The sequence below is a fragment of the Perca fluviatilis genome, chromosome 18 (assembly GCF_010015445.1).
Source record: "Perca fluviatilis chromosome 18, GENO_Pfluv_1.0, whole genome shotgun sequence".
NCBI lineage: Eukaryota > Metazoa > Chordata > Actinopteri > Perciformes > Percidae > Perca > Perca fluviatilis.
This window is the reverse complement of record NC_053129.1, coordinates 32,793,574-32,819,913: the sequence shown is the minus strand read 5'-3', so window position 1 is coordinate 32,819,913 and position 26,340 is coordinate 32,793,574. Positions and strand designations below refer to the sequence as shown.

The 26,340-nt window shown below is 40.4% G+C and overlaps 1 protein-coding gene across 1 annotated transcript in view; it reads left to right on the top strand.

The window, feature by feature from the left end:
* Positions 1–26,340, top strand: part of LOC120547302 (interphotoreceptor matrix proteoglycan 1-like) — a 76,826-nt gene that overhangs the window by 23,152 nt on the left and 27,334 nt on the right. Inside the window, 8 exon segments of the mRNA XM_039782847.1 lie at positions 755–792; positions 957–1,003; positions 2,164–2,246; positions 4,887–5,036; positions 10,091–10,149; positions 21,001–21,021; positions 25,496–25,689; positions 25,876–25,931. Of these exon segments, the coding sequence (XP_039638781.1) occupies positions 755–792; positions 957–1,003; positions 2,164–2,246; positions 4,887–5,036; positions 10,091–10,149; positions 21,001–21,021; positions 25,496–25,689; positions 25,876–25,931 (648 nt within the window).

Sequence of the window (26,340 nt, the reverse complement as noted above, 5' to 3'; positions counted from 1 at the left end):
AAATCAACTATGATGTTTTCCCAAATGATATTAATGGTATGACCCCCAGGACCCCCCTCCCTAGGTCTGGGCTGAGCTGCCGGATGTTTCCAGCGTCTGGCCCTGGTTGACCATATCCATCCCTTAATGACCATATGTATCCCTAATCTTCACAAAAACAATACGAATATAAACAAAACATGGCAGTTTTAAATTATGCTTTCGGCAAAGGTGCACAAGTCCTTGAGAGTCCATTCAAATAAGGTTTTAATATTTAATAGGAACGTACCGAACATTGTTGTTGTCAGAAATAACAACATCGTCTGCACGCTAGAGAAATAAATAAATTGGGTGAACTCAGAAAAGGCAAGGAAAGTTTTCTTTTCTCGTTAACATTCACACTCATTTTTTTAAATGTAAACTGTGGAGATTTAATGGGTTCATGGCCTGGAGGCCTGGAGGGTTGGAGGAAACTCCCTCGAGACCCCGGAGAGCTGCAGCACTATGTGTTTTTAAAAGCCACAACACACAACAAGAACATAATTGCATTTATGTAAACTCAATCCACAGTGTTAAGACATAACCGACCCAAACACAGCAAGTAAGCAAAGCCAATTAATCCGGTGTTGAGTCAGCGAGAGCAGCAGCAGCAGCCACTGACACATGGCATCATTATCACAAACCTGACAATCCTGTGGACGACTCCTGCCCTGCGTGTGTGTGTCTGTGTCAGACACGTAACCGTGAATGTTTGTTCCGTGTTGTGTTTTTACAGAAGGTGAACCGGATGAGAGACCGGAGGCCTCCATCACGGTAGGGATGTCTTCAGTCTTTGTCTCTCTCCGACTACATGCATGCAATTAATGTTAACATCAGTCTTGCAATGCCAGACCTTCTTCCACAGCGCTGCGTGAACATGAATGTGTTTTAATATAGGCTGGAATTATTGATTTAATAATACTTTCCTTCTTCTGTAGAGGAGTGGTGACTCCTGCACTGGCACCGAAGATCCCTGAGAAAGCAGGTATTAACTCTTATAATTATCTGACACAACACTAATAGTGTTATCATGTCATTATAATGTTTTTTATTGCATCCTCATTATCTGATGCTGTTGGACGTAGAATGTGCTGTAATGACCGTTCTGCGTTCTTGTACCATGAACTGTGAAATGTATGTTGATTTCTGTGTTTCATGCTATATGGCATGTAAATTAAAGAATCATTTTCGTTTTTTCTTCTTCTTCAACCTGGACCCAATTTTCCCATTCTTCAGTGTCAAAAATCTTTAAAACTGCCCCAGTATTGAGCGAGAACGCTGTAACCGGCAGCCGTGAACCGTGCTTTAATGTAACCCTACAGGACAAATGTTCAGCGTCCACTAAAAGTTCTATTTTTGCTGCTGACAGACTCAGATTATTATTCTAAGTGTCTGACAACATAATGGGATGGATCCCTACAGAGATAGACCTTTTAGTTAAAGAGTAAGATCCTTTTAGTTTAACATGAAACAGCCCCGAAATCACCATCACCAAACTCCATCAGACTCCATGTAAATAATCAGGACTTTTAGTGTGTATAGAGCCAGCATATCTCCACCAGACTCCATGTAAATAATCAAGACTTTTAGCGTGTATAGAGCCAGCATATCTCCACATGTAAATGGGTGAATTAAGGGTTTATGTCAACCAAAGCAGAGTGGTGATTGTTGGAACAGTGGAAAGATGAACCAAGACTGCTTTTGATTATTTTGTTTCTGCCGACTTTGAATGAAGTGTGTTTTACAATGATAAAATTACTGATTATTTACATGGAGTCTGGTGGGTTTGGATGGTGATTTCGAAGCTGTTTCATGTTAAACAAAAAGGATCTATCTCTGTAGGGATCCTTTCCATAATGTTGTCAGACACTTTGAATAATAATCTGAGTCTGTCAGCGGGCAAAAACAGAACTACTACGCTACAAATTAACAATACATGCAGCTTGTTCGTTGCCTAATACAGGACTAATTTCAAAGATTGTTGTTACCATCAGTCACTTAGACACAAAAACACGGGAAAATAGGGTCCAGGTTGAAATGAATAAAAATGGACCTTTTAAGTCTCCTAGTATTATGTTTCTCTCTACGAACTGTGACACTATTCCTGGTAATCTGTGATTAAAGTCACTTTGACATTTGCTCCAGGTGCAGAGGTTGACATTGTCGCTCCGCCAGCCGCCCCAGCAATTCTCAGCCCTGTGAGTGTCTCTCCAAGCCCAATCGAGGAGGTAACGGCAAGCACTCACATTTATATGTTAGGCATTTAGCCAGCACTCTTATCTCCAACAACAAATCAAAGGAGGAAGGAGCTAAATGAGGTATTTGACAGGACACAGTTGCTCCTGTGAAGGCTGCAAATGTCACACTCAAGTACAAGTGCCTCCTCTTCTGAAATGAGACATGGTTTATTCGAGTAAAAGTGCATTATAATGTCCCTCTTCTTTCCGCCTAGGATATATGGAATTTAAATATTTAAACCCATTAACCACAAGTCATTTACACGTCACGACTTGCTGACCATTTTCCCAGCTGCACTAATCTATCGTCCACACATCAGCAGCTCCACAGGAGCGGTTAAGTGGATTATGTGCCTTGCTCAAAGACACATTGATGGTACGTGTCGAACAGACAGCAGATTTTCATCCACTTACCTTTCCTGGATTTCATCAGCTTATTGTCGTCCCTAAGAAGTGATTTTCTGCTCAGAAAGCTGCTGTCTTTAGGCCGGAACCATAGTATTTAAAACGGAGAAACACAAACTTCAGTTGCGTTTCGTTACCAATAACGATGGTTTTCCATGTTTTAACTTCAAATGACATCGCCAGACGCACAGATATTTGTGCGTGGAAAAGACTAAATGAGCTATACCAAGATCCTCATGTCTTCGTTTGTTCCAGACGAACATTTTTGCAGCATTTTTGTGCGGTTCTTTCTTTTTTCGGCTTGAGTATCGGCTGATGATCCGTTTTTAAAGGTATCATTTTGGCACAGGAATTGGAAAAAACCCAAATGATACCTAACTCTTTGTCTGTCTGCAGATAATTCCTGCTTTTGCCTGTCTCTGAATGAATGGGTTTTGTTAGAAGGACTTCATTTAAGTCCGTACAGAAAAGGTAAAAAGCCTCACCTGAGCTTTGACATTGAGTTCCTCTGATGCAGGTTCGGTAAAAACGCTTTCATTTTGTCAAACAGCACGGAAATTGCTGACTGTCCTCTGAAATTACCTTAATAATTGCCGTCACTCACTTCTACAAGAGCAGGTTATTACTCTTTTCACCCCATACATCTCGTCTTGAGCCACACTGAATGCTGAATATGAAGCTGAGGAGTCATACTTCACCGCCTGACTGACATTTCTATCATTTTGTACCGTGTAATGCAGGCAGGACACGTTTCAGGAGATTTCAGACATCTGTGTGTCCTGGTGTTGGACGTGGAAGTTTACTTTTGCACTTTTGTACAGTTATACTGTGTTTTAAAGGTCCCATGACATGGTGCTCTTTGGATGCTTTTATATAGACCTTAGTGGTCCCCTAATACTGTATCTGAAGTCTCTTTTATATAGACCTTAGTGGTCCCCTAATACTGTATCTGAAGTCTCTTTTATATAGGCCTTAGTGGTCCCCTAATACTGTATCTGAAGTCTCTTTTATATAGACCTTAGTGGTCCCCTAATACAGTATCTGAAGTCTCTTTTATATAGGCCTTAGTGGTCCCCTAATACTGTATCTGAAGTCTATTTTATATAGACCTTAGTGGTCCCCTAATACTGTATCTGAAGTCTCTTTTATATAGACCTTAGTGGTCCCCTAATACTGTATCTGAAGTCTCTTTTATATAGGCCTTAGTGGTCCCCTAATACTGTATCTGAAGGCTCTTTTATATAGGCCTTAGTGGTCCCCTAATACTGTATGCATGTATGCATGAATTGATGATATTTTTGCAATTTTACACATAATAGTCCACTATGATCACATTACATAAAACTTAAATTGCTCGTCAAAATGACACATTGTCAATATTTTTAGAGACCCCCCCCAAAAAAAAATTGTTCCCTGTTTTCAGGGGAGCCAAGCACCCCCTAGCACCCCCCGTAGTTCGAACCCTGGTTTTAGCTCATTGTTTGTCTGTCTGGCTGCAACCTTACTGTTCTGGTTCACTGTCAGCGCTCTCATGGCGTCGTTTTCAGAGACAAAGCTGTATAGAGCCGCTGCACTCTACCTGCTCGGCAGCAAACAGCAGACAGACAGTTAGCTGCTGAGCATAGTGGAGCATTTAGCAGCTAAACAGAGAGAGATTTCCCTCCAGAGTTGGTGGAGACCAAAAAAGAGCTAAAAGAGAGAGAATATTGGACTTACATTCTTCAGGTGGACACCAACACAAACTTGACTGTAAATGTCGGGTTTGTGTTTTTCAGGGTACCCGTGTGGTCCTAAAAATGTATGAAGTATAATATTCGAAAAAGAAGTCCTTAAGTCTTTAGAAAGTCTTGAATTTCGTTCACAAAGGTCTAACGTTTGTATTGTCCTTTCATAAGATTAAATAACTCCTTCATTGTTTCGTCACAAAGCATTTAGTATTGAGTACTGCAATGAAATGTTGTATTAAGTTCAAGTACTTGGTAAACAACTATTTTTATAGCCTAAAATCCTTTCTGATATTCCATTATATATCCTACATACTTCTGCCAGTATGTTCATGAAGTTGGTATAACATTTCATTATAAATGGTGTTAAAAATGGTCTTAAATTTTAACTTAAAAACCTGGGGGTACCTTGGTTTTTAGAATGAGATGTTTACAGACCAAACCTGTCCCCTCGTTCCTTCCAGTGTTTCCTGGACACTGACTCGTGTTTGTTTCCCTGAAGGACTCGGAGCTTCCCAACGTGGTCCCAGAGAGTCCTGTGGAGCAGATGGTGGAGTTCAGCATCGACCTGGTGGATCCGGGTTACAGAGAGCTGCTGGACGATCCAGACTCCCCTCAGTACATCGACCTGGCTCACCACCTGCAGGACCAGGTGGGGGTTTCCTATTTTTTACTTTTTATTCTGTAATCTGTTTCAACTCGTGTCAAACTCGAGGCCCGCAGGCCGACCCCCGGCCCCTCAAAGGTTTTAATCCGGCCCGCGTATCAATTTAGGTTTACAATAGATTTGATCCAGTTCATTCAGACAGCTCACGTTTGGTGCAGCACAAAGCCGCTGCAAGTGTCTTTGCTAGTTTAAGACCGACGCAGTCAATTTCTCGTCCAGCGCCCACATCGTTTAAACAGCAAATGCACCTGCACCCATCTGTGGCCCATGGGCGTGCTGGTCTTACAGGGAGGTGTGTTCAGGTGCATTCGGGGCGTATTGCTATCTTCAGGCAGCGGGAAGTGATCATTGACCAACAAAAACCTGGTCTAAAGTCAATAGCGCAGAATTTTATTTTTATTTTAACAGCAAATAGTAAAATGCTCCTAGGCTTATGCATAGCACGCACACACTATGCTTGTTACACACACAGGGACACACAGCAGCACACACAAACATCCAAAAGATGGGGGGGGCTGAGAAACAGGTTGCTGTGAGTAGTGTGTGTGGTAGCCTGCTTTTTTTGCTGACTTTTGTAGGGCTTTATGTCGTCAAAAATGACTAAAATTAGGGTTGCACCATATATATACAGTTTTTTTTTATCGTCATTGCGATATCAACTGGCGCAATAAACACATTGCAAAAAGGCTGCGACACATTGCGATAGACACTTAGAGATTTTTTGTGTTAATTGAAAGAAAATATGAGCAGAAAATTACACTTTAAAAAGAAACTGTCGTTCTTTTTTTATATATGTTCAATAAAAGAAAGTTGGAAATTATTTCTTTTTATTTGTTTTACATTCAACAAGCAGTTTGTTGTGTTTTAGCAGAATACTGAAAGCAGCAGAACTGAGTAACTTTAATATCTGTATTATTATCGTTATAGCCATATTCAACAATGTTATCACATATTTTCCTCATATCAGCAGTCCTAATAAAAATGAGACAAACGTCAAACAAAGTGACATGCAGTAATACAGTCTAAGAAATGTGACTGTAAATACTCTTTACATAAATATTTTTTTCTACTACTATGGGCCAACAGTTAACATAGAAACGATTAGAGATACATTTAAATGCCCTCTGTAAATGGTGCCCTGCTGGTAGGTTTTACAACGTGACCTACTTTCACTTAAGTACGGTGCAGTAAAATCAATCAGATGTCCGTGATCTGCGTAACGACAGTACAGTGGGACGTCTGCCTTCAACAGAGCGACAGTAATAACCTAACATACCATCATTACTGAGTTTAAACTACATTCTCGGTTATGTTTGCACTGAATAACGCATTCAATAAACAGAAACATAACTCTTGCAGCGCACATGAACAGATGCGCAAAATATTAGCTCACACATAAAATATCAACCTCGTGCATTAGCCTACTGTTGCTAACGTACATTCATAAATCCTGCATAACATCGTCCCGTACCTACAGGACCTCAGACTTACTTATTGATGCACGCACAGAGTAGTGTCGACAAACTTGGTCCAATGAGGGGAGAAAGGAAAGTGTGATAACGCTCCACTTTTAACGCTTCTTTCTCTCTCACTCGAGACCGCTGTGTCCAACGTTACTAGAAGGTAGAGCGAGCTACAACTGACAGGGAGAGAGAGAGACTGTATCACTACAGCCAATCCAGTCTGCTCAAAGCCATGGTCTTTTTCACAAATAGGTTGCACGTAAATCGGGAAAAAGTAGCATCCACTTAAGGAGCCCTATGTCTTGTCTTTGTGTCTTTGCTAGTTTAAGACCGACGCACTTGTCAATTTCCCATCCAGCGCCCGCGACTAGGATTAGTGTGTTTGACAGGGTGGGGGGGCGTGGCATCACGATGGTGGCTCTCTATCGTGATGTCGGCCAGCCATCATGGATGATATCGTCCATCGGCACAACCCTATAGTCCACTATAAAATACCCACAATGCACTGCTAATTTGAGTGTACATATGATGTACCCAAGGCAGGGCTCCAGACTAACCTTTTGCCTTGGTCGCACTGGTGCGCCTAACTTTTTTTATTTAGGTGCACCAGCACAAAATTTAGGTGCACCCAAATTTTTCCTTGCGTCCCCTTTAACGCCACAATTTCAAGGTCACCTTTTTATCGCACTCCATATACATTCATATATATATATATATCAATATATATTATGTCAATTATTTAAAAAAAGAATAAGGAGTTGGTACATTTTTTTTTTATTTGAAGCACAATTATACTGTACTCAAAGTCTTATAGAGGGTCCCCCCTTGCTGTCAGATGCCCCCCAGATGTCCAACACCTGTAACTTGGCCTTCTTCCCCTTTGGCCTTGGCTAAACCATCTTGCCACACTCCCTATCATCAAAATCCTCCAAGCTGGGCCCCTCCACACGGATTCTTATCAGATCTTCCACTAGTCCAGGACTAAAAATCATATCTCTGTATTTTTTGGCTGAATGGCGATACACAATATATATCTCTATATTTTTTACAAAGTGGGCTAAATGTTCAGTTTTAAGTCAAAGCCAATTTTCACAAGCTCTTTTATTATAACAGATGTGATTAAAATAAAATGCAAAGACAGGGTTTCCTTCCCAATTTGAAAATATAGAGCTGCAACACTGTATGTAAATTATCTGAAATAAATAGCCTGGGATATATTTAAAAATATATATCTCTGAGAAAGCTCCTTTACTTGTTTTCAATAACAGACCCGGATTGCCCAGTAGCTCATATAGGGAGAGAGGGGGAGTGCGATGGACTGAAGCATATACTACTCAGAGTGACGGCTGACTCATTATGAACGGGTCCAGCACGGGTCGAATGCGGGTCAGCGGCGTTACACGCGTCTTGTGTAGGCTATGAAATGTCTGTATCGTCCCTGGCAGCGCTGCATTTTTATGAACTATGATAATGTGGCCATGGGTCACATCTCTCAACCAGGTCCAGCAGGCTCCGTCTCACACACTATTACTCAACCAACTCAAGTTAGTTCCATTCAATACCTTCTTCTGTGTTTTTCGCCGTGGCGGTCGCAATAACAGAGAATTACCAGCAGAAACACTGGTACCAATACAGGTTTCCCTCTCATACTTAACCATATACAGCTGTGTTAATAACAATTAAAACTGTAGACAAATGTCAGCATGTGGACCGGCGGCGCTGTGTCTCTCCATGAGCCGCTTTCCGATGCTGCAGGTGAGCCGGCCCGTGTGTGAGTGAATGGGGGCGGGGCTGCGCAGAGGACAGATCCAAACACAGGCACGGCTTTACAGAAGGAGTGGGTCATGTAACGCAACATTAAACATATCGATATAAACGACATCGCTTTGTTCGTGGAGAGGCAGTGGATGCGAGGACGTTAGGTGCACCGGTGCAACCTAGGAAAAATCTTAGTCGCACCCTTACAAATTTTGGTCGCACTCTAGAGCCCTGCGGATGTACCCTACATTTTGCTCCTGTATCCCACAATGCAACACGGCCGTGTTTTCCTGGAGGAGGAGAAGAAGAAGCAGAAGGAACCGCTGAAACTGAAAAGGAAAAATGGAGCGGGCTTAAGTTTCTAAACAGTGGATATGTAACATGCAACATACAGTATCTCACAAAAGTGAGTACACCCCTCACATTTTAGTAAATATTTCATTATATCTTTTAATGGGACAACACTGAAAAATTACACTTTGCTACAATGTAAAGTATGAAGTGTACAGCTTGTGTAACAGTGTAAATGTGCAGTCCCCTCAAAATAACTCAACACACAGCCATTAATGTCTAAAGCGCTGGCAACTAAGGTCAGTCCACCCCTATGTTAAATTCCCATAGAGGCAGGCAGACCTTTATTTTTAAAGGCCAGTTATTTCATGGATCCAGGATACTATGCATCCTGATAAAGTTCCCTTGGCCTTTGGAATTAAAATAGCCCCCCCACATCATCACATACCCTTCACCATACCTAGAGATTGGCATGGGGTACTTTCCATTAGATCATCTCTCAATGCAAATCAAACCAGCTATTAGGCTAACCGACATAAAACCATGCCAATCTCTAGGTATGGTGAAGGGTATGTGATGATGTGGAGGGGGGCTATTTTGTTGTCCCATTAAAAGATATAATGAAATATTTACTAAAATGTGAGGGGCGTACTCACTTTTGTGAGATACTCTATATAATATATACAACCTGTAATTATTCTCCTGAGTGCTCGGTTTGTTTCAGGGACGTTTTAGAAGCATTTTAATTTGGGTTTGTTTACATCACGTCACACAAACAACGGGCGCATCTCCCGACGCAAGTCACGCAACGAGGTTTTCAGTGTAGTGTCTGAACTCTGGTTTGGTCGTTCCCTATGTAGTTCACTATTTAATTAACACTATATAGGGAATAGTGAGTGAGGGAATGAGGGAACGGTTTCGAACACAGCTAGTGTTAGCAGTTTTTTTCCCGCTCTTCCGTGTAAAGTTAACAGTATTGTCTCCCGTCAGGTCTTCCTGATCTCCCCACGCGTCTCTTCTCTCTGTCCTGACAGTAAAGAAGCTTACATCAGAGGGCCGCGAGGTCAGCGCCAGAGAAAGGGAGATTACCCACAATCCACTCTTTCTGCCGGTGTTTATCTTTTAATTGAGCTCCTAAAACAGAACCGTCATGTTGATTAATTAGGCCCTTCGAAAGTTATCCCGCCATTGAAAGACTCTACAATAAAAAAAAGAAAGAAAGAGCATCGGGATCACTTAGAGTTGCACGCGATTCGCAGCAGGATGTTGCCTGAAGGAGCCCGTAAAGGCGATTATGTCATAAGAGCGTCCAGGTGCTTAACTGGCCCAAAGATAGATATCAGCGAGGGTTTCCCATCCATGCACAGCTTCACACCAACACATTGGCATCCTGCCAGTTTATTAACAAGCTCCTGTTTGACGGCTCAGAGTTAATTACTGTGCATTGGCCTCTGCGGAGGAGGGAGGGGATGAGAGACATCCTGACTGATGGTTTAGGGATTAAAAAAGTCCTTTTTCTTTTTACAGATGCAGCATGTTTTTGACAAACTTCCGGGATTTAAAGCCATCCATGTGCTGGGTATCAGGTGAGTCCTGAGCATTATAAAATACTCTGTAACAAGTAAAAGTCCTGCATTAAACATGTTCCATAAGTAAAAGTATCATCAGGCAAATGTAGTTAATGTATTAAAGGTCCCATGACATGCTGCTTTTTGGATGCTTTTATATAGACCTTAGTGGTCCCCTAATACTGTATCTGAAGTCTCTTTTATATAGACCTTAGTGGTCTCCCTAATACTGTATCTGAAGTCTCTTTTATATAGGCCTTAGTGGTCCCCTAATACTGTATCTGAAGCCTCTTTTATATAGACCTTAGTGGTCCCCTAATACTTTATCTGAAGTCTCTTTTATATAGACCTTAGTGGTCCCCTAATACTTTATCTGAAGCCTCTTTTATATAGACCTTAGTGTTCCCCTAATACTTTATCTGAAGCCTCTTTTATATAGACCTTAGTGGTCCCCTAATACTTTATCTGAAGTCTCTTTTATATAGACCTTAGTGGTCCCCTAATACTGTATCTGAAGCCTCTTTTATATAGACCTTAGTGGTCCCCTAATACTTTATCTGAAGTCTCTTTTATATAGACCTTAGTGGTCCCCTAATACTGTATCTGAAGTCTCTTTTATATAGACCTTAGTGGTCCCCTAATACTTTATCTGAAGTCTCTTTTATATAGACCTTAGTGGTCCCCTAATACTTTATCTGAAGTCTCTTTTATATAGACCTTAGTGGTCCCCTAATACTGTATCTGAAGTCTCTTTTATATAGACCTTAGTGGTCCCCTAATACTTTATCTGAAGTCTCTTTTATATAGACCTTAGTGGTCCCCTAATACTGTATCTGAAGTTTCTTTTATATAGACCTTAGTGGTCCCTAATACTGTATCTGTAGTCTCTTTTATATAGACCTTAGTGGTCCCCTAATACAGTATCTGTAGTCTCTTTTATATAGACCTTAGTGGTCCCCTAATACTGTATCTGAAGTCTCTTTTATATAGACCTTAGTGGTCCCCTAATACAGTATCTGTAGTCTCTTTTATATAGACCTTAGTGGTCCCCTAATACTTTATCTGAAGTCTCTTTTATATAGACCTTAGTGGTCCCCTAATACTGTATCTGAAGTCTCTTTTATATAGAATTTAGTGGTACCCTAATACTGTATCTGAAGTCTCTTTTATATAGACCTTAGTGGTCCCCTAATACTGTATCTGAAGTCTCTTTTATATAGACCTTAGTGGTCCCCTAATACTGTATCTGAAGTCTCTTTTATATAGACCTTAGTGGTCCCCTAATACTGTATCTGAAGTCTCTTTTATATAGACCTTAGTGGTCCCCTAATACTGTATCTGAAGTCTCTTTTATATAGGCCTTAGTGGTCCCCTAATACTGTATCTGAAGTCTGTTTTATATAGACCTTAGTGGTCCCCTAATACTGTATCTGAAGTCTCTTTTATATAGACCTTCGTGGGCCCCTAATACTGTATCTGAAGTCTCTTTTATATAGACCGTAGTGGTCCCCTAATACTGTATGTGAAGTCTCTTTCCCGAAATTCAGCCTTGGTGCAGAACTACAGCCACTAGAGCCAGTCCCACAATGAGCTTTCTTTAGTATGTGCCATTTCTGTGTCTGTAGCTATTGAGGAGGAGAGGGGGGGGCAAGGTGGAGGGTGGGGGTGTGGCCTTGACCAACTGCCACTTTGCTTGTTTGAAAGCCATGATGTCTCTCTCCCTCTCATGGGTGGGCCAAATTCTCTGGGCGGGCAAAGCAGAGAAAGGGGAGGTAACCTTGCTCCTTATGATCTCATAAGGAGAAGATTCCTGATTGGCCCATCTGAGCATTCATTTTCTCAAAGGCAGAGCAGGATACCCAGGGCTCGGTTTACACCTATCACCATTTCTAGCCACTGGGGGACCATAGGCAGGCTGGGGGAACTCATATTAATGTTAAAAAACCTGAAATTTCCATGCCATGGGACCTTTAAAAGTAATTAAAAATCCTCCCATTGTAGAAAGAGTAAAGGATCCAACCAGTTGTGTGTTTAATGGTCTCATCATCTCAGCTGGACTTGTAGTCCGTTATATTGTCGGCTAGTTACCTTTAGAATAAAACATCAGATCGTGTGTTGTGTTTTGTGTTTTGTGTGCAGAAATATTAATGAGTAAAGTAACTAGTAACTAAAGCTGTAACAGATGAATGTAGTGGAGTAACTAAAGTGACTAGTAACTAAAGCTGTAACAGATGAATGTAGTGAAGTAACTAAAGTAACTAGTAACTAAAGCTGTAACAGATAAATGTAGTGTAGTAAAAAGTCCAATTTTTCTCTCTGAAATGTAGCGGAGTAGAAGTAGAAAGTGGCATGAAAAGAAAAAACTTATGCAAAGTACAAGTACCTCAACATTTGGACTTAAGTGCAGTACTTGAGTAAATGTACTTAGTTACATTCCATCAGAGCATTTGAGTGAGCAGATGAGAACAGGGACACCTGGTTTGAAGCGTAATCAAATCTTCACCGTGGCCGCGGCGGCGGGACATTCCACTGAGCCTGGGTAATTTCGTTTGATTTGAAATGAGCAGATTGTTTGGCGCGCACGGCGGTGTGAATAGATGAGAGGCTGGTTGTCGTTGGGATTATGTCGGATGTTTCGAGCCTCGACTAACTGACAGAATAAAAAAACACAAACATTTTCTTGCTCAGGAGAAGAAGCATGACGAAGAAGAGAAAGTAGGAATATAACAGTTTTGTGTGTGTTTGGCAAATTGTCTGCAAGAATAGTTTTGTGGTTTCAGATTTAATTTCAGAAAAACTGTCAAAATGGATGGCTGTTTTTTTCATAATAAAAGACCCAAACAAGACTTTGAGTAAGGTTGTGGAGAAAGTGAACCACCACTAATGATTTTAAAGAGTTCTTGAATCTGGAGTGGTTGAAAAATTGAAGGCTCTCATTATTTAATCACTGTCATGATGATGAGCTATTTCTCCCTGAGGCTTAACAATAGTGGGTCCTTAACATGTCTTCTTCTTCTCTAATATTTCCGTCTGTGCTCTTCTCACTGGGATAAAGTGGGTCGGGCCTTTTTTGGCCATTTTCAGGTTTTCTTAAACCAGAATTGATTAAAATGATAGTACGAATCTGATGATGGCTGTTAGATTTGCATGTGTTGTCTAAATAGACTAAATTTGGTCACGTATTTTTGAAATACTGTTACCTTTTCTTGAATTTTGAGGAAAGAGAGGCTTGGTCCAATGAAGATTTAATAACGAAATTACATGACAGAACAGGATTTTACGCTGCAGTGGACTTAACCCTCATGCCCTCTTCGGTCATTTTTGTACATTTTTCTCAAGTTTTTTTTTTCATTTCGTGATCATTTTTGCTGTGTTACTTCTTATGGCATGAAATTTTGTAGGAATCCTTCTTTTCAGTCAAATTTTTTAAATCCAGTGTTTTTTACTCTTACATGTCTTTTATACTTAAATGATTCATTTTGTACCCTCTGGACACCTTCGAGGCAAAAATGTCCACGCACACAAAAACTGTTATTAAATCATCATATATCAATATGTTTTTCTGCTTTTTTTTCATGAATCACTTAAACAACTTCTTACCTAATCAAAACCACCAAACATTCAATCATTTTCAGGATTTTAACCCTTTAAATGCCAGTTTATGTATTTGAAGTTATATATTTTTATAAAAAAAAAAACAAAAAATGATTTTTTTCCCATATAATGAATAATATGTAGATGGGGCTTTGGTGGTAATTAGAGGCTTGGATATGTCAAAGATAAGCAACAAAACTGATTTGATTGCATTAGTATTTTTTATGTAATTCCAGATACTCCCTCTGGACACCTTGCGGGGCAAAAATGGCCCCATTGACTTCCATTATAACCACATGTTTTGATCTCACTGCCTTTACAGTATAAAACCATGCATTCTGTAATGTCAGCATTTCATTTGGAAGAAAACTAGTCATATTTGACATTTTTACAGTATTTCACCAGATTCAACCATTTTGCCCTTGTAGGCCGATGCATGAAATTATAGTTATATTATGGAGCTGTGTGTGTGTGTGTGTGTGTGTGTGTGTGTGTGAGTTGTGTGTGTACACGTCGTGCATTGTGTGTGTATGTGTGTGTTTGTGTGTGTGTGTGTGTGTGTGTGTGAGGAAGGAATAAGGACAAAGAATGTAATTCATGGTAATGGAACATGTGTGTATGTGTGTGTGTGTGTGTGTGTGTGTGTGTGTGTGTGTGTGTGTGTGTGTGTGTGTGTGTGTGTGTGTGCATGCGTGTCTGTGTGTGAGAGAGAGTTTGTGTAAATCTGGGTGAAAAAAGGGCTTCTTTTGAAGGATGCATTTCATGTGTCTTTGAAGAAGTGCTTGAATAAAAACATTGTCTCCTGCATTTGTTGTAAACAAAAACAACTATTAGTGTGTTTATGCACCTGGCTCTAGAGAAGGAGACAGACCTGGAGCAGAGAGAAGGAGCCTTTATCTTCCAGCCAACTGCAGGACTCATCTGAAGATGACACAAGTTTCTGGAGTCTAACACAATGGTCACTGGTGTCCTCCAACTCTGTGAGTGCCTCTAACCCTTCCTCTGAAAGTGGAGAGGACACTGAAGATCCTGTCCATCCTAACATTGAATGGACAGTGAAGAATTGGCAAGTCTGGTCTCCATCTAATACTGAGACGCTGCGCAACATTCAAGCACCGACCGGCATGATGTCAGAGCCCACGAGATATGCCATATCAAGAATCCATGATGTGGCATCCTCTTTCGACCTTTTCTTCACTCTTGACTTGATCCAGCTGATTCAGGAAATGACAAACCTACACGGGAGGTGTTCAATCTCAGGATGGAGTGATGTGGATGCTCAAGAGATTTTAACATACATGGGACTTCACACCTGGCTGGTGTGTACCGGTCCAAAGGGGAATCCACCCGGAGCCTGTGGGATGTCCATAGTGGGAGACCAGTCTTCAGGGCTACCATGTCCCACAAACGATTTGAAATGATAAGCGCCAGTTTACAGCACATGCAGGAGACAATGTTTTTATTCAAGCACGTCTTCAAAGACACATGAAATGCATCCTTCAAAAGATGCCTTTTTTCAGCCCTAAAATGGTCATTGCTTGCTTACAGGTTTACCCAACTCTCACACACACACATACACATATACACACACACACACACACACACACACACACACACACACACACACACACATACACACACACACACACACACACACACACACAAACACAAACACACACACACACACACACACACACACACACACACACACACACACAGCTCCATAATATAACTATAATTTCATGCATCGGCCTACAAGGGCAAAATGGTTGAATCTGGTGAAATACTGTAAAAATGTCAAATATGACTAGTTTTCTTCCAAATGAAATGCTGACATTACAGAATGCATGGTTTTATACTGTAAAGGCAGTGAGATCAAAACATGTGGTTATAATGGAAGTCAATGGGGCCATTTTTGCCTCGAAGGTGTCCAGAGGGAATATCTGGAACTACATAAAAAATACTATATATCATAAATAATTGTTACTTCAAAGATTTAAAACTGGCATTTAAAGGGTTAAAATCCAGAAAATTATTAAATTTTTGGTAGTTTTGAGCAATTTACAAGTTGTTTAAGTGATTTATGAAAAAAAAGCAGAAAAAAATATTGATATATGATGATTTAATATCAGTTTTTTGGACATGTACATTTTTGCCTCGAAGGTGTCCAAAGGGAGTATCTGGAACTATGTAAAAAATACTAATGCAATCAAATTAATTTTGTTGCTTATCTTTGACATATCCAAGCCTCTAATCACCACCAAAGCCCCATCTAGATATTATTCATTATATGGAAAAAAAAATCATTTTTTGTGTTTTTTGTAATAAAAAATGAAATACTTCAAATACATAAACTGGCATTTAAAGGGTTAAAATCCTGAAAATGATTTAATGTTTGGTAGTTTTGATTAGGTTAGAAGTTGTTTAAGTGATTTATGAAAAAAAAGCAGAAAAAAATATTGATATATGATGATTTAATAACAGTTTTTGTGTGCGTGGACATTTTTGCCTCGAAGGTGTCGAGAGTAAGTTTTTTTAAGGAGGGCATGAGGGTTAAAAGATCCTTCTCCTTTGTGGATTCACATTTTACAGTCCCAGACATTTCTCAGTTTCACAAATATATTCCCTTGAAGTTGTGGGCGGTTCCTTGGATGAAAACCTTTCAGGGTTCATACGTTTTGAAAAAAACTGGAAAAGTTATGGAATTTGAAAAATGCAAATTCCAGGCCTGGAAAGGTTTTGGAAACATAAAAAGACCCAGAAAGTTTTGGAAAAGTCATGGAATTTTTTTTAACACAGCATAATAATATGTCATTAATAAATGTATTAACCTCAATGTTCTATTCGGGGAGTGATTTTAATGAATCCCACTATGAAGCACATAAATTGTCATTGATTTTATAGTTAACCCTCTGAGGGTAAACTTTAACACAGATTTGTATTCTTATTGTATAATGTCGACTGACATTTTCAGGAACACATAGTCATGGAAATTTGCCAAAAAGTCATGGAAAAGTATTGGTTAAAATGCGTATGAACCCTGGCCTTTTCCATTGGTCCGTCGTTGCCCAAAACGAAGGCGTTATTTCCATATCCATGTGTTTTTGAGGTTACTTCCGGTCACAAACAAGATCCTACCATGTGGGTGTCCATTCTTTTCAAACTACAGGAATGAACATTCTTTTGTTGTAATCTATTCTGCACGCCAGCAGGGGTTGGCTCCAAGACCGATAGACAAAAGGTGTGTGACAAAAGAAGGGCCGCCCCCTCTAAGCTTAGGAGAGCAGACGGACATGATTTAATTAACATGAAGAAGCTAATTTTTTACTGCTCAAGTGGAATCCGTATGAAAGAGAAGGATATTGATTGGGTTGCAATTTTCTTGTCTAACTCAGCTGCAGCGTACATTGTGAATACATCAAAACATCAAAGTACATTAAAGGTGCAATATGTAATATTGTATGTAATACTGGCAGCTAGCGGTTAAAATAGTTACTGCACTACCAATTCAAAATACTGGAGAGTCGCTTCCCCCGCCCCCTCCTGCCCAGACTCGAAGTTCACGGGGGTTGCCAGGCTGAGACCGCAGCATTCACAACAATGTTGCTAGACGCTTTTCTCACATAGCCAGACATTACTCCACAGCACAGCAGAGTAGCTAACGTTAGATGCTAGTCTGACATAGCCAGACATTACTCCACAGCACAGCAGAGTAGCTAACGTTAGATGCTAGTCTGACATAGCCAGACATTACTCCACAGCACAGCAGAGTAGCTAACGTTAGATGCTAGTCTCACATAGCCAGACATTACTCCACAGCACAGCAGAGTAGCTAACGTTAGATGCTAGTCTCACATAGCCAGACATTACTCCACAGCACAGCGGAGTCTTTTATATATGTCAATGAGCGGAGTAGCTAACGTTAGATGCTGGCTATATTGACAGTCATAAAAGCCCGTGCTCACGCGGAGCTCTGTAACCAACTGACAGACACACTTTTTCGGCTTAAAATTACAGTATGAACCGCTAAAAACACAACCACCTCACCGTCCTCTCCACACGCCAGTCAGGCACACTTCCTCGGCTTAGAATTACAATACGAAACGCTAAAAATACCACTAGCTTGCTGACGGAACACACTTCATTGGCTTAGAATTACGGCAACAATCGCTAAACACACCGCAAACTCACAGTCCTCTCTTTCCGATTTACAGCCCCCCTCTCGTGGCTTAAAATAACTCACCGTTGTCGGCTCCAGCCGCTTAACTACACGTTGTAAACAGCCATGGGCCCGCTTGCCTGGTCCTCCCGATAACGTTAGCAGTTAACAGGGTTAGCATGGCGGCGTTAGCCAGGACCAGTCGGGATCACTTTACTGGCTGTGCCTCAATTGTTTTTGCGAGTAACCAACTCGGGTACTCTAGCTATATAATTCAATGTGAGTACACAAATGTTGAAATGACATAAAATGCCCGTCCCTAGTGGCTGTGATAAATTAGCCTGAAGCTAATGCTTACCTGTTCAGGAGGAAATAAGCCAATTCTGCGTCCTTTTGGGATCTAAGCTGTCTCCATCTTTCAAATACATCTCCAATATTTACCAGGGGGTTGTAATGTCTCTGGTCACGCAACTGTTAGAAACATGCTGTTTTCTTTTTTTTAGGTCGGGTAGAATCTATCTCCGTTGATCCTGTTCGTTTGTGTGCTGCTTTCATGGCTGTACTACCGTTACAGCTGTAGCGCGCTGGGTTTACGTTTTTCCAGGTATATCTGGCAACCCGGCCTGGCTGTCAAACTGGGCCGTTGATAACAACACACAGATCAAAACATAAACATAAATTCTGTCACGGAATGTAAATTTCAAAAAGAAAAAATACTGACATTAGCATTGTTGTCAGAAAAGACAGTATTTCAGTTTAACATGTTTCCTTAATATCTGATGAGGCATTGGTGTCATTTTGGGATTTATTACAGTACAAATATTACATATTGGACCTTTAATATCAAAGATCAGCATTGTTTTAAAATTCTACCTACCGGACAGTATGAGACTTTGAAAAGACTAAAGCCTGACACCATTTCACATCTAATGTTAAAGTGCCCATATTATGAAAAAAATCACTTTTTCTAGAATTTGGGGTGTTATTTTGTGTCTCTGGTGCTTCCACACGCATACACACTTTGAAAAAAATCCATCCATGCTGTTTTGAGTGAGATACGGTTTCTGAATGTGTCCTGCCTTCAGTCTCCGGGTGAGCTGTTCAAAATCGGCACAGCTTTCTACGTCACAAGCCGAAATGAGCTGGCTAACCGCAACCGTTAGCAAAATTCTCAATAGCAAAGCACTGCTACAACACACACAAGTTCACCATAATCTCCAAAAGAACTACTTCCATGTGCTCCCTGGTATAGAAGAAGTCTCCCAGCTAATCCTGCCTTGTAACTGACCGAAGTTGGAGAAACAACCTTTCTTGTCTATGTCTATGGAGCTAGCTGACATGATCTACATCTGAGCTACTGTGCATGTGCGAGTGCAATCAAAGATAGTACAGAAGAAGAAGAAGAAAAGAGGTCTCACTCTGTAGCTAAAACAGAGACCAGGTGAAAAGAGGATCTGCAGCAGTGAGAGAGAGCTGTGCAGTACAACAACAATATGGTGTTTTTTGAAAATTAAACCTATTCTGGTACAACCTTAAAATACAATTATGAACCTGAAAATGAGCATAATATGGGCGCTTTAAAGACTGTCATTATATGAAAAAGATCCTGCAGGGTCACACATTGCACGACTACAACTAGATTCCTTTTGAAACATTTAACCAAGCTAGCTAGCTACGGCTAGCGTTAGCTGTAAGTTGAGTGAAAGTTTTTCTGTTCCAGTAGCCAGAGGTCTGAGTTTATCCGCTGGTAATACTCCCGTTGGATGACTCGCTTCAGAAAGGTTGAAAATCAGCAACTTTCCCTCTTTAGCGTTTAGCTTAGCGCGGCGCCATAGCAAACATAAACAACACTGGCTCTAGCTGTTTGCTGCTTCCTGTTTGGACCTGGAGGGAGAGCACCCGTTGGTTGTTGACAATGTTCACATGATTTAACTTCACTACCAAGACTTCAAACTTAGGATAATACCAAACACGTTTGATTTTGTCTAATTGTCAAGACGGGAGGAAGACTGACTGGGACTGAGTTTTATGACCTCACACCAAACGATGGAGACGATGGGAGACCTACCCGACTCCCCAACTCATTTTAGATCTAATGTTGTGTTCATAAATATGTTTCCCATCACTGTGCCAGATGGCTGCAAAAATGGCGACAAGCTTGGATGAGATGGACGCAGCTGTACAAGGTGTTGTTAGTCAACAAATAACTATTAGATTGTCCTATTTCTTCAACTAACTGGACAAATGTTAACTGCCCCTAACAACTGCTACTACAACTTACCCACCGCATGAAAAACCATGTAGACGAGATGGACATGAAGCTCACTGCCGAATGGTTTGGGCAAAATAAACAAAGTGGCAATGTGTCTGATTATTAGACTAATAAACATCTTGAACAGCCTTTTTATTATATTCATCATCATTATATTTAATTAATCCCTAAGGGAAAGATTAATGTGACAACAGCTGAGTCACACAAACGGATGAGACAAGAAACAAATGCACTCAAAAAGCCAAATTATATACAACTAACTAGATCAAATAAAATGAAATATAATAAAAACTGAGAGAAGAAACTAAAGATAGGACTGTAACGTTAACTCTGATATGTCTCAGCCGTTTGTAGAGAATCAGCCAAGGACGCAATAAAAGCACAAAAACAAACAGACAGGACATCAGTCAGTGCTTTGGCACTTTGATGTGGAATTATAAGTTTCGGGTAATATTGTACCAATGTCATTTGTGTTTTTAAAGATCAAACATCTTTCATGTTTTGTGTCTGAGTTGTTGAATATAAATGACCTCATTTCTCTTTCTTGGATTTAACGTGACTTGTAGATCTATAAAACCAGATCCTCGCGGACCTGATGAAGCAGAATAACATCTTTTGATTGTTTTTCTTTGTATAAGTAGGAGCTTTAACCATTGATCGTTGCTTGTTGTTCAGATGTGTCACGCTCGAGAGAAATCCTTTGAAGTTTTGAAGTTTTCAGATGCTTTGGTTGAGTGGTTTTGTGTAGAATCTGAAGTGACACATGGAGTGGCGCGGTTTCTCGCCCTGTTGGTGTTCATCCTGTGATGGTTTTTAATCTGTTTATTTCTTCTCCCCGGTGCAGCGAGACGCAGGACACTGACGGGTAAATACAGACACATTCCCTGTAGTATCCACCCCCCCTTGTGTGTTCGTGCAGGTTCCTGCCAATATGTAGCCCAGCCTTTATTTGGATCCAATTAGTTTGTCAGTGTTTGGCAAGTTACTTCCTAAATGTTATACATTATAGATAACTTCTTACTGTCATTTGAGAGCAAATAGTTATATTAAAAAATGTCTTTCTTTGAATTGTAATGCTTTACACTACTTTAGAGTTACTTTTTTTATTATTATTATTTTTTGGGCATTTCTGCCTTTAAACACTGGGACAGCTTAGATACGAAAGTAGAGAGAGAGAGGGGGGAAGACATGCAGGAAATCGCCACACGTCTGATTCGAACCCTGTGCCTTTGCGTCGAGGAATAAACCTCTACATGTGGGGTGCAAGCGCTCTGCCAACAGAGCTAATCGGGCACCCCTTTTGCGTCAATTTTGAGTTAAATTCACCAAAATAACTTACATTGTAGCTTGTTTCGCCGTCGTCGACTGTAGCGATCTCGCTTAATATTGGACCAATGTCAAAGATTGTTGTTCCTGGGCGCCCGGATAGCTCAGTTGGTAGAGCAGGCGCCCATTAATAGAGGTTTACTCCTCGACGCAGCGGGCTCGGGTTCGACTCCGACCTGCAGCCCTTTGCTGCATGTCATTCCCCCCCTCTCCCTCCCCTTTCATTTCTTCAGCTGTCCTGTCAATGAAGGCCTAAAAATGCCCAAAAAATAATCTTAAAAAAAAGATTGTTGTTCCCATCAGTCACTTGGACACAACAACATAGGAACATAGGGTGCAGTTACTCTTTAATATTGGGTTAAAATGCATTACTGAGATTGTAACGGGTATAATATTATCACAATTTTATTAGTAATGCGTTATACTACTGCGTTACTGCAAAAAGCAATACATAACTGTAATTATGTCCCCATCACTGGATGCAGAAAGTAAGATTAATTTACCCCAAAACTGTCCAGACAGTTCAACACAAAGCAGAAATATCCCATTATCCTGCAAGGACCAAACTACCGCGAAGACTTTTGGGTAACACTTTACTTGAAGGTATCTACATAAGAGTGACATGACACTGTCATGAACACATGAACCCTAACTCTAACCCTAAACGTTTAACCCAAACCTAACCATAACTTGTTATGACAAAAACCGAATGACACTTACTGACAGAAGCGTTATATCATAAACGTTTATGACTTGTTTATAATGTTCATGACACGTTCATGACAGTGTCATGTCACTCTTATGTAGATACCTTCAAGTGAAGTGTAACCGACTTTTCTTGTTAAAGGTTACCGCGAAGCGTTTCGTTTTTTTTTTCCTCTGAAGCACTCTGCCCTTCCTCATTATCAGAGCAGACAGGTGAGCAGTGGAACAGGGAGACTTGTGGATGCAGTAATTGTCAAGCTGCTCCCCTCGTTAATTAGCCTTCCCCCCCGTGGTGTCTGACGCTGTCACGACCAACAACACGGGGGCGAGGCCTCAGCGGGAGCTCGTCCTCTAATCTGATGAAGGAGTCTCAAACTCCTCCTGCTTTTGTCTGCCACACGCCACAAAACAAATGAAACACATTTAGTGGAAACTCATGTGACTATTCGCTTTATTTCAATTAAAAAGAAGAAGAAAGAAATGAGGAATATGTTTCTGTTGACAACATATTTTGTCTCTTGTTTTTTTTGCACATTAAGCCAAAACAATAGGTTTTTCTTTTTTGTGCAACATATTCAACTTATTCTGTTTTTGTCCAATATGTTTGTTTTTTACTGCAGTGCAAAACTAATAAATGCATATGTTTGGTTCATAGACAGTTGTGAAACAGGATTAAATGTGTACAGACGTTGAGAAAAAACAGTACTTGTGATTTGAAGCTACACTAATCAATACTACTATATTGTCGATCAAATTATGATTTCACAGAGGAAACTTGTGGTGACAAACTTACAAAAAAAGATCCCCTGACTCTGCAGTTCCCCTCAGCGGTTTCATCTTTTAGCTCCTTCTTTTGATTTTAAGGCTGAAAGGAATACTTCACTCTCAAAATGACCTTTTCTAAGTCAATTAGTCACCGAGTGTTGCCCTATAACTACAAATACTTTTTTCAAAAGTTTTCTTCACAAATTCAAGGGGGCAACTTTGACAACAGCAAAACTATATTAAAACATATTTTTACAAACTCTCACACAACTTGTGTTCAATTATCTAATATATTAAGACCCCCTCTGATTTATTTGGCAACCTTTTGAGGGTATACTGAAACCACTGCTGTAAGGCATGAGCTGTCATGTGTATAATGTGGCAGTAACATGATTTATAATCAAGGGAAAAAATGTTTTATTAATTTTATTTCGCGTTTTCTTTGGTAGAAGGTTTTTACATGTTTTCATTGAGCTTTGATGCAAATAGGAAGGGGACAAAGTCAATAACCGCTTTAAAATCATACTCTTGAAAGTTCTTAATCACCCTTTAATTTCTGGGCAAACATCAATTTGAGACTCACTCACAGTTACAAAGTGAAACACAATATCAAAATAAAACCGGGACAGGATTTCTTTTAGATGGAAGGAAAAAAAGAACCTGTTCACAAAAATACCCGTGTACGTGTGGACTAGGCCTTAAAACACTTGTTGACCTGCTCATCTCTAACGGTGTCTGTCTGCTGTTTGCTGAAAACACAGACTGAACCCGAGAGGAAATCCGCCGTGAAAGACTTACAAGAGACTAAAACACTCCTTAGAACTGCAGAGTTTGTCCACACTACAAGTAGTTATTTTAGTCATTGTTAATATAAAAATCATTTAATTAGTGGAGCTCTAAGTTGTTGGTGTGATCCGGGAAAAGGAGGTATTGAAACCAGACAAAGCGAAAGGAGAGCAAAAGTGAAAACAAGCCAGAAAGTGCAGCTCTGTACGTCAGATAAATGAAACGAGTTCTTTGAAACCGAGGTGTACACATACAAAGACAAAAGGGAAAGAATAAAGCAGTTTTGCTTGTGTTCAGGAAGTGGCATCTCCCCAGGAGAATAGTTCAAGGCACCTTTCTCTGCTTGAAAAGCTAAAAACGCCTTAAGTGTGTGGGCAACACCCACGAGAGCCGCCGCCTGCCTTCATCAGAGCAAAATAAGAACAAAGAAAACATGCTTAAAATAGATTCTGGCCGACAACATGATTTGGCAACAGGTGAAGCATATTCGACAGCAGAAAATAGGTTTAGACACATATTACCTGTTACTCTTTTAAATGACTTATATAAGGCAACAACACACAGGAGCAAACATCCACAAGATCAGGACACGTTCCACAAAGACAGCCTTACATGGATCAGAAGTCAGTGAAATTCAGGACAGCAGCCACCTGCAGTGCGGACACAAGGTGTGTGTTGACAGATATGGGACACAATCAGGTCCAGTCCAGACAAAGAGCTGTCTGGGTCTAGAACAAAGTGACGCAGTGGATGTTTTTAGATGCAGAACCACCACTGCAGAAACCTAATGAAGAAGTGCTTTTGTTTGGCATTCATCAGTTCTCACAAAAAAATCACATTATCGCCTTTCTAACAACAGTCTCATCTCAGCGAATCAGCTTATTTTTTTCTTGATGATGATAGCTGTGCAGAATGTTGATGAAGCTTTGTTGCGGTCTCTCTCTTTTCCTTATACAGCTACAGATATTCATGCCTGGCATTCTGAATGTGCCTCTCTTTACTGCAGCACCACACGACTTTGGATTACCTTTGTTGGTCTCCTGCTGTGTATTTGACTGAAGTCCTCTCTCTGCAGCTCATGCTGAGAATCCGAATCCCTTCAATCCAAAGTTACCATTAACCCTCTGATGTCTAAGTGCTTTTTCTCAATGTTACATATCCTCTTAAATCCACCTTTTAAGGGTACTTGCATACAACCTGATACCCATGTGTTTCAAATCAAAATGTTCAGGACAAACTCAGCTTTCTGTTTACAGAGCAATGTGTAAAGATATAAGATGTACACTTTTTGAAGTTCTTTAAATCTCTTGTGAAAACATAACTTTACTCATGTGGATTAGTTGTTTTGTTGCTGGAAATGAGAATCTTTGAATTTTAGGTTTTACAAAACGGACACGCGAGTCCACCAATTTTACACAGAGAAGCAGATGACGAGTGTCACAAGCCATCTTCCCTGTCTCCTAATTCGCTGTGTGAGTGACGTGTGATCTTGGGATAAGAAGAACGTGAAAGCAGAGATTCAACCGGTTCCTGCTTTATCTAAACCACATGTCTGCGCTGTATTATCTCTGAAATATTAATGGAGACATTGAAAAAACATTTCATCGACATTCAACGTTTTCAGGACTTGTGTCACTGACAAAATCACGATAATTTTGACTGCCGAGGGTTGATTATAGATTACTTGATCAATACCGTTAGTGTGAAGAATCAGCGTCATCAACTCTGAATCACAGAGATAATATCTTCCTTTTCAGGCCCGGAGGAATCTCGGTGCACTACTCTCTCGTCTTTGAGATTAATGCACCTAAAATAAACGTAGAGATTTCAGAGACGGCGACCGGCACCCCAGAGACTTCAGTCAGCTCTGGCCTCAGGGAAATGGTCGCCAAGGCTCTACGGGAGGAGGCCTCGCTGCCGATCGATCTGGACTCGCTTAACTTCGAACCAGGTACAGTGATGACATCTCTTAACAGATGTTATTGTCAGTTTTTATGTCGTAGTTTTCTTTTTTAACTTAAAAATAAAGACTACATGCAAAACTCAGAAAATGAAATGGGTTTGCCGCGTATTCGAACGTTCTGAAACTTGTATACCTCAATTATAAAAATGCATTGTTCTGCTTTCTTTTTGACAGAAGCAATCCTCCTGCCAGCACTGACAGCCACCTCTACAGTAGAAGTAGTGAACGAGGTAAGAGGTTGTGTAATTGCTTGTGAGTGTTTAAACAGGTTCAGTCTGCATTTGTGGACTCTGTATCGTCTGCTGCATGATAAGTGCTCATATTCGGGGTGGAGGATGTGCGACGGATCGGGTAAAACTCTCTGTGCTTGTCTGAGTACAGACTGCTTACAAATTGGCTAGAGAGAGGATTGCAGTCCATCACCTTCATAACAGACTGAACCAGACGAGCAAGTTGAGAGTTACATAATTCTTTCTAGATCCTTCTTAAGAATGTATTGTTAAAAATGGGCTCCTCTAGAAATTATGAAGAAACTAATAATAAAATGTTACTGACACTTAGCCTGAATGACGTGAGCTTTTGGAATTAAATATATACGTTTAGGATTTAAAATACTTTGGTGAATACTCAAATGCTATG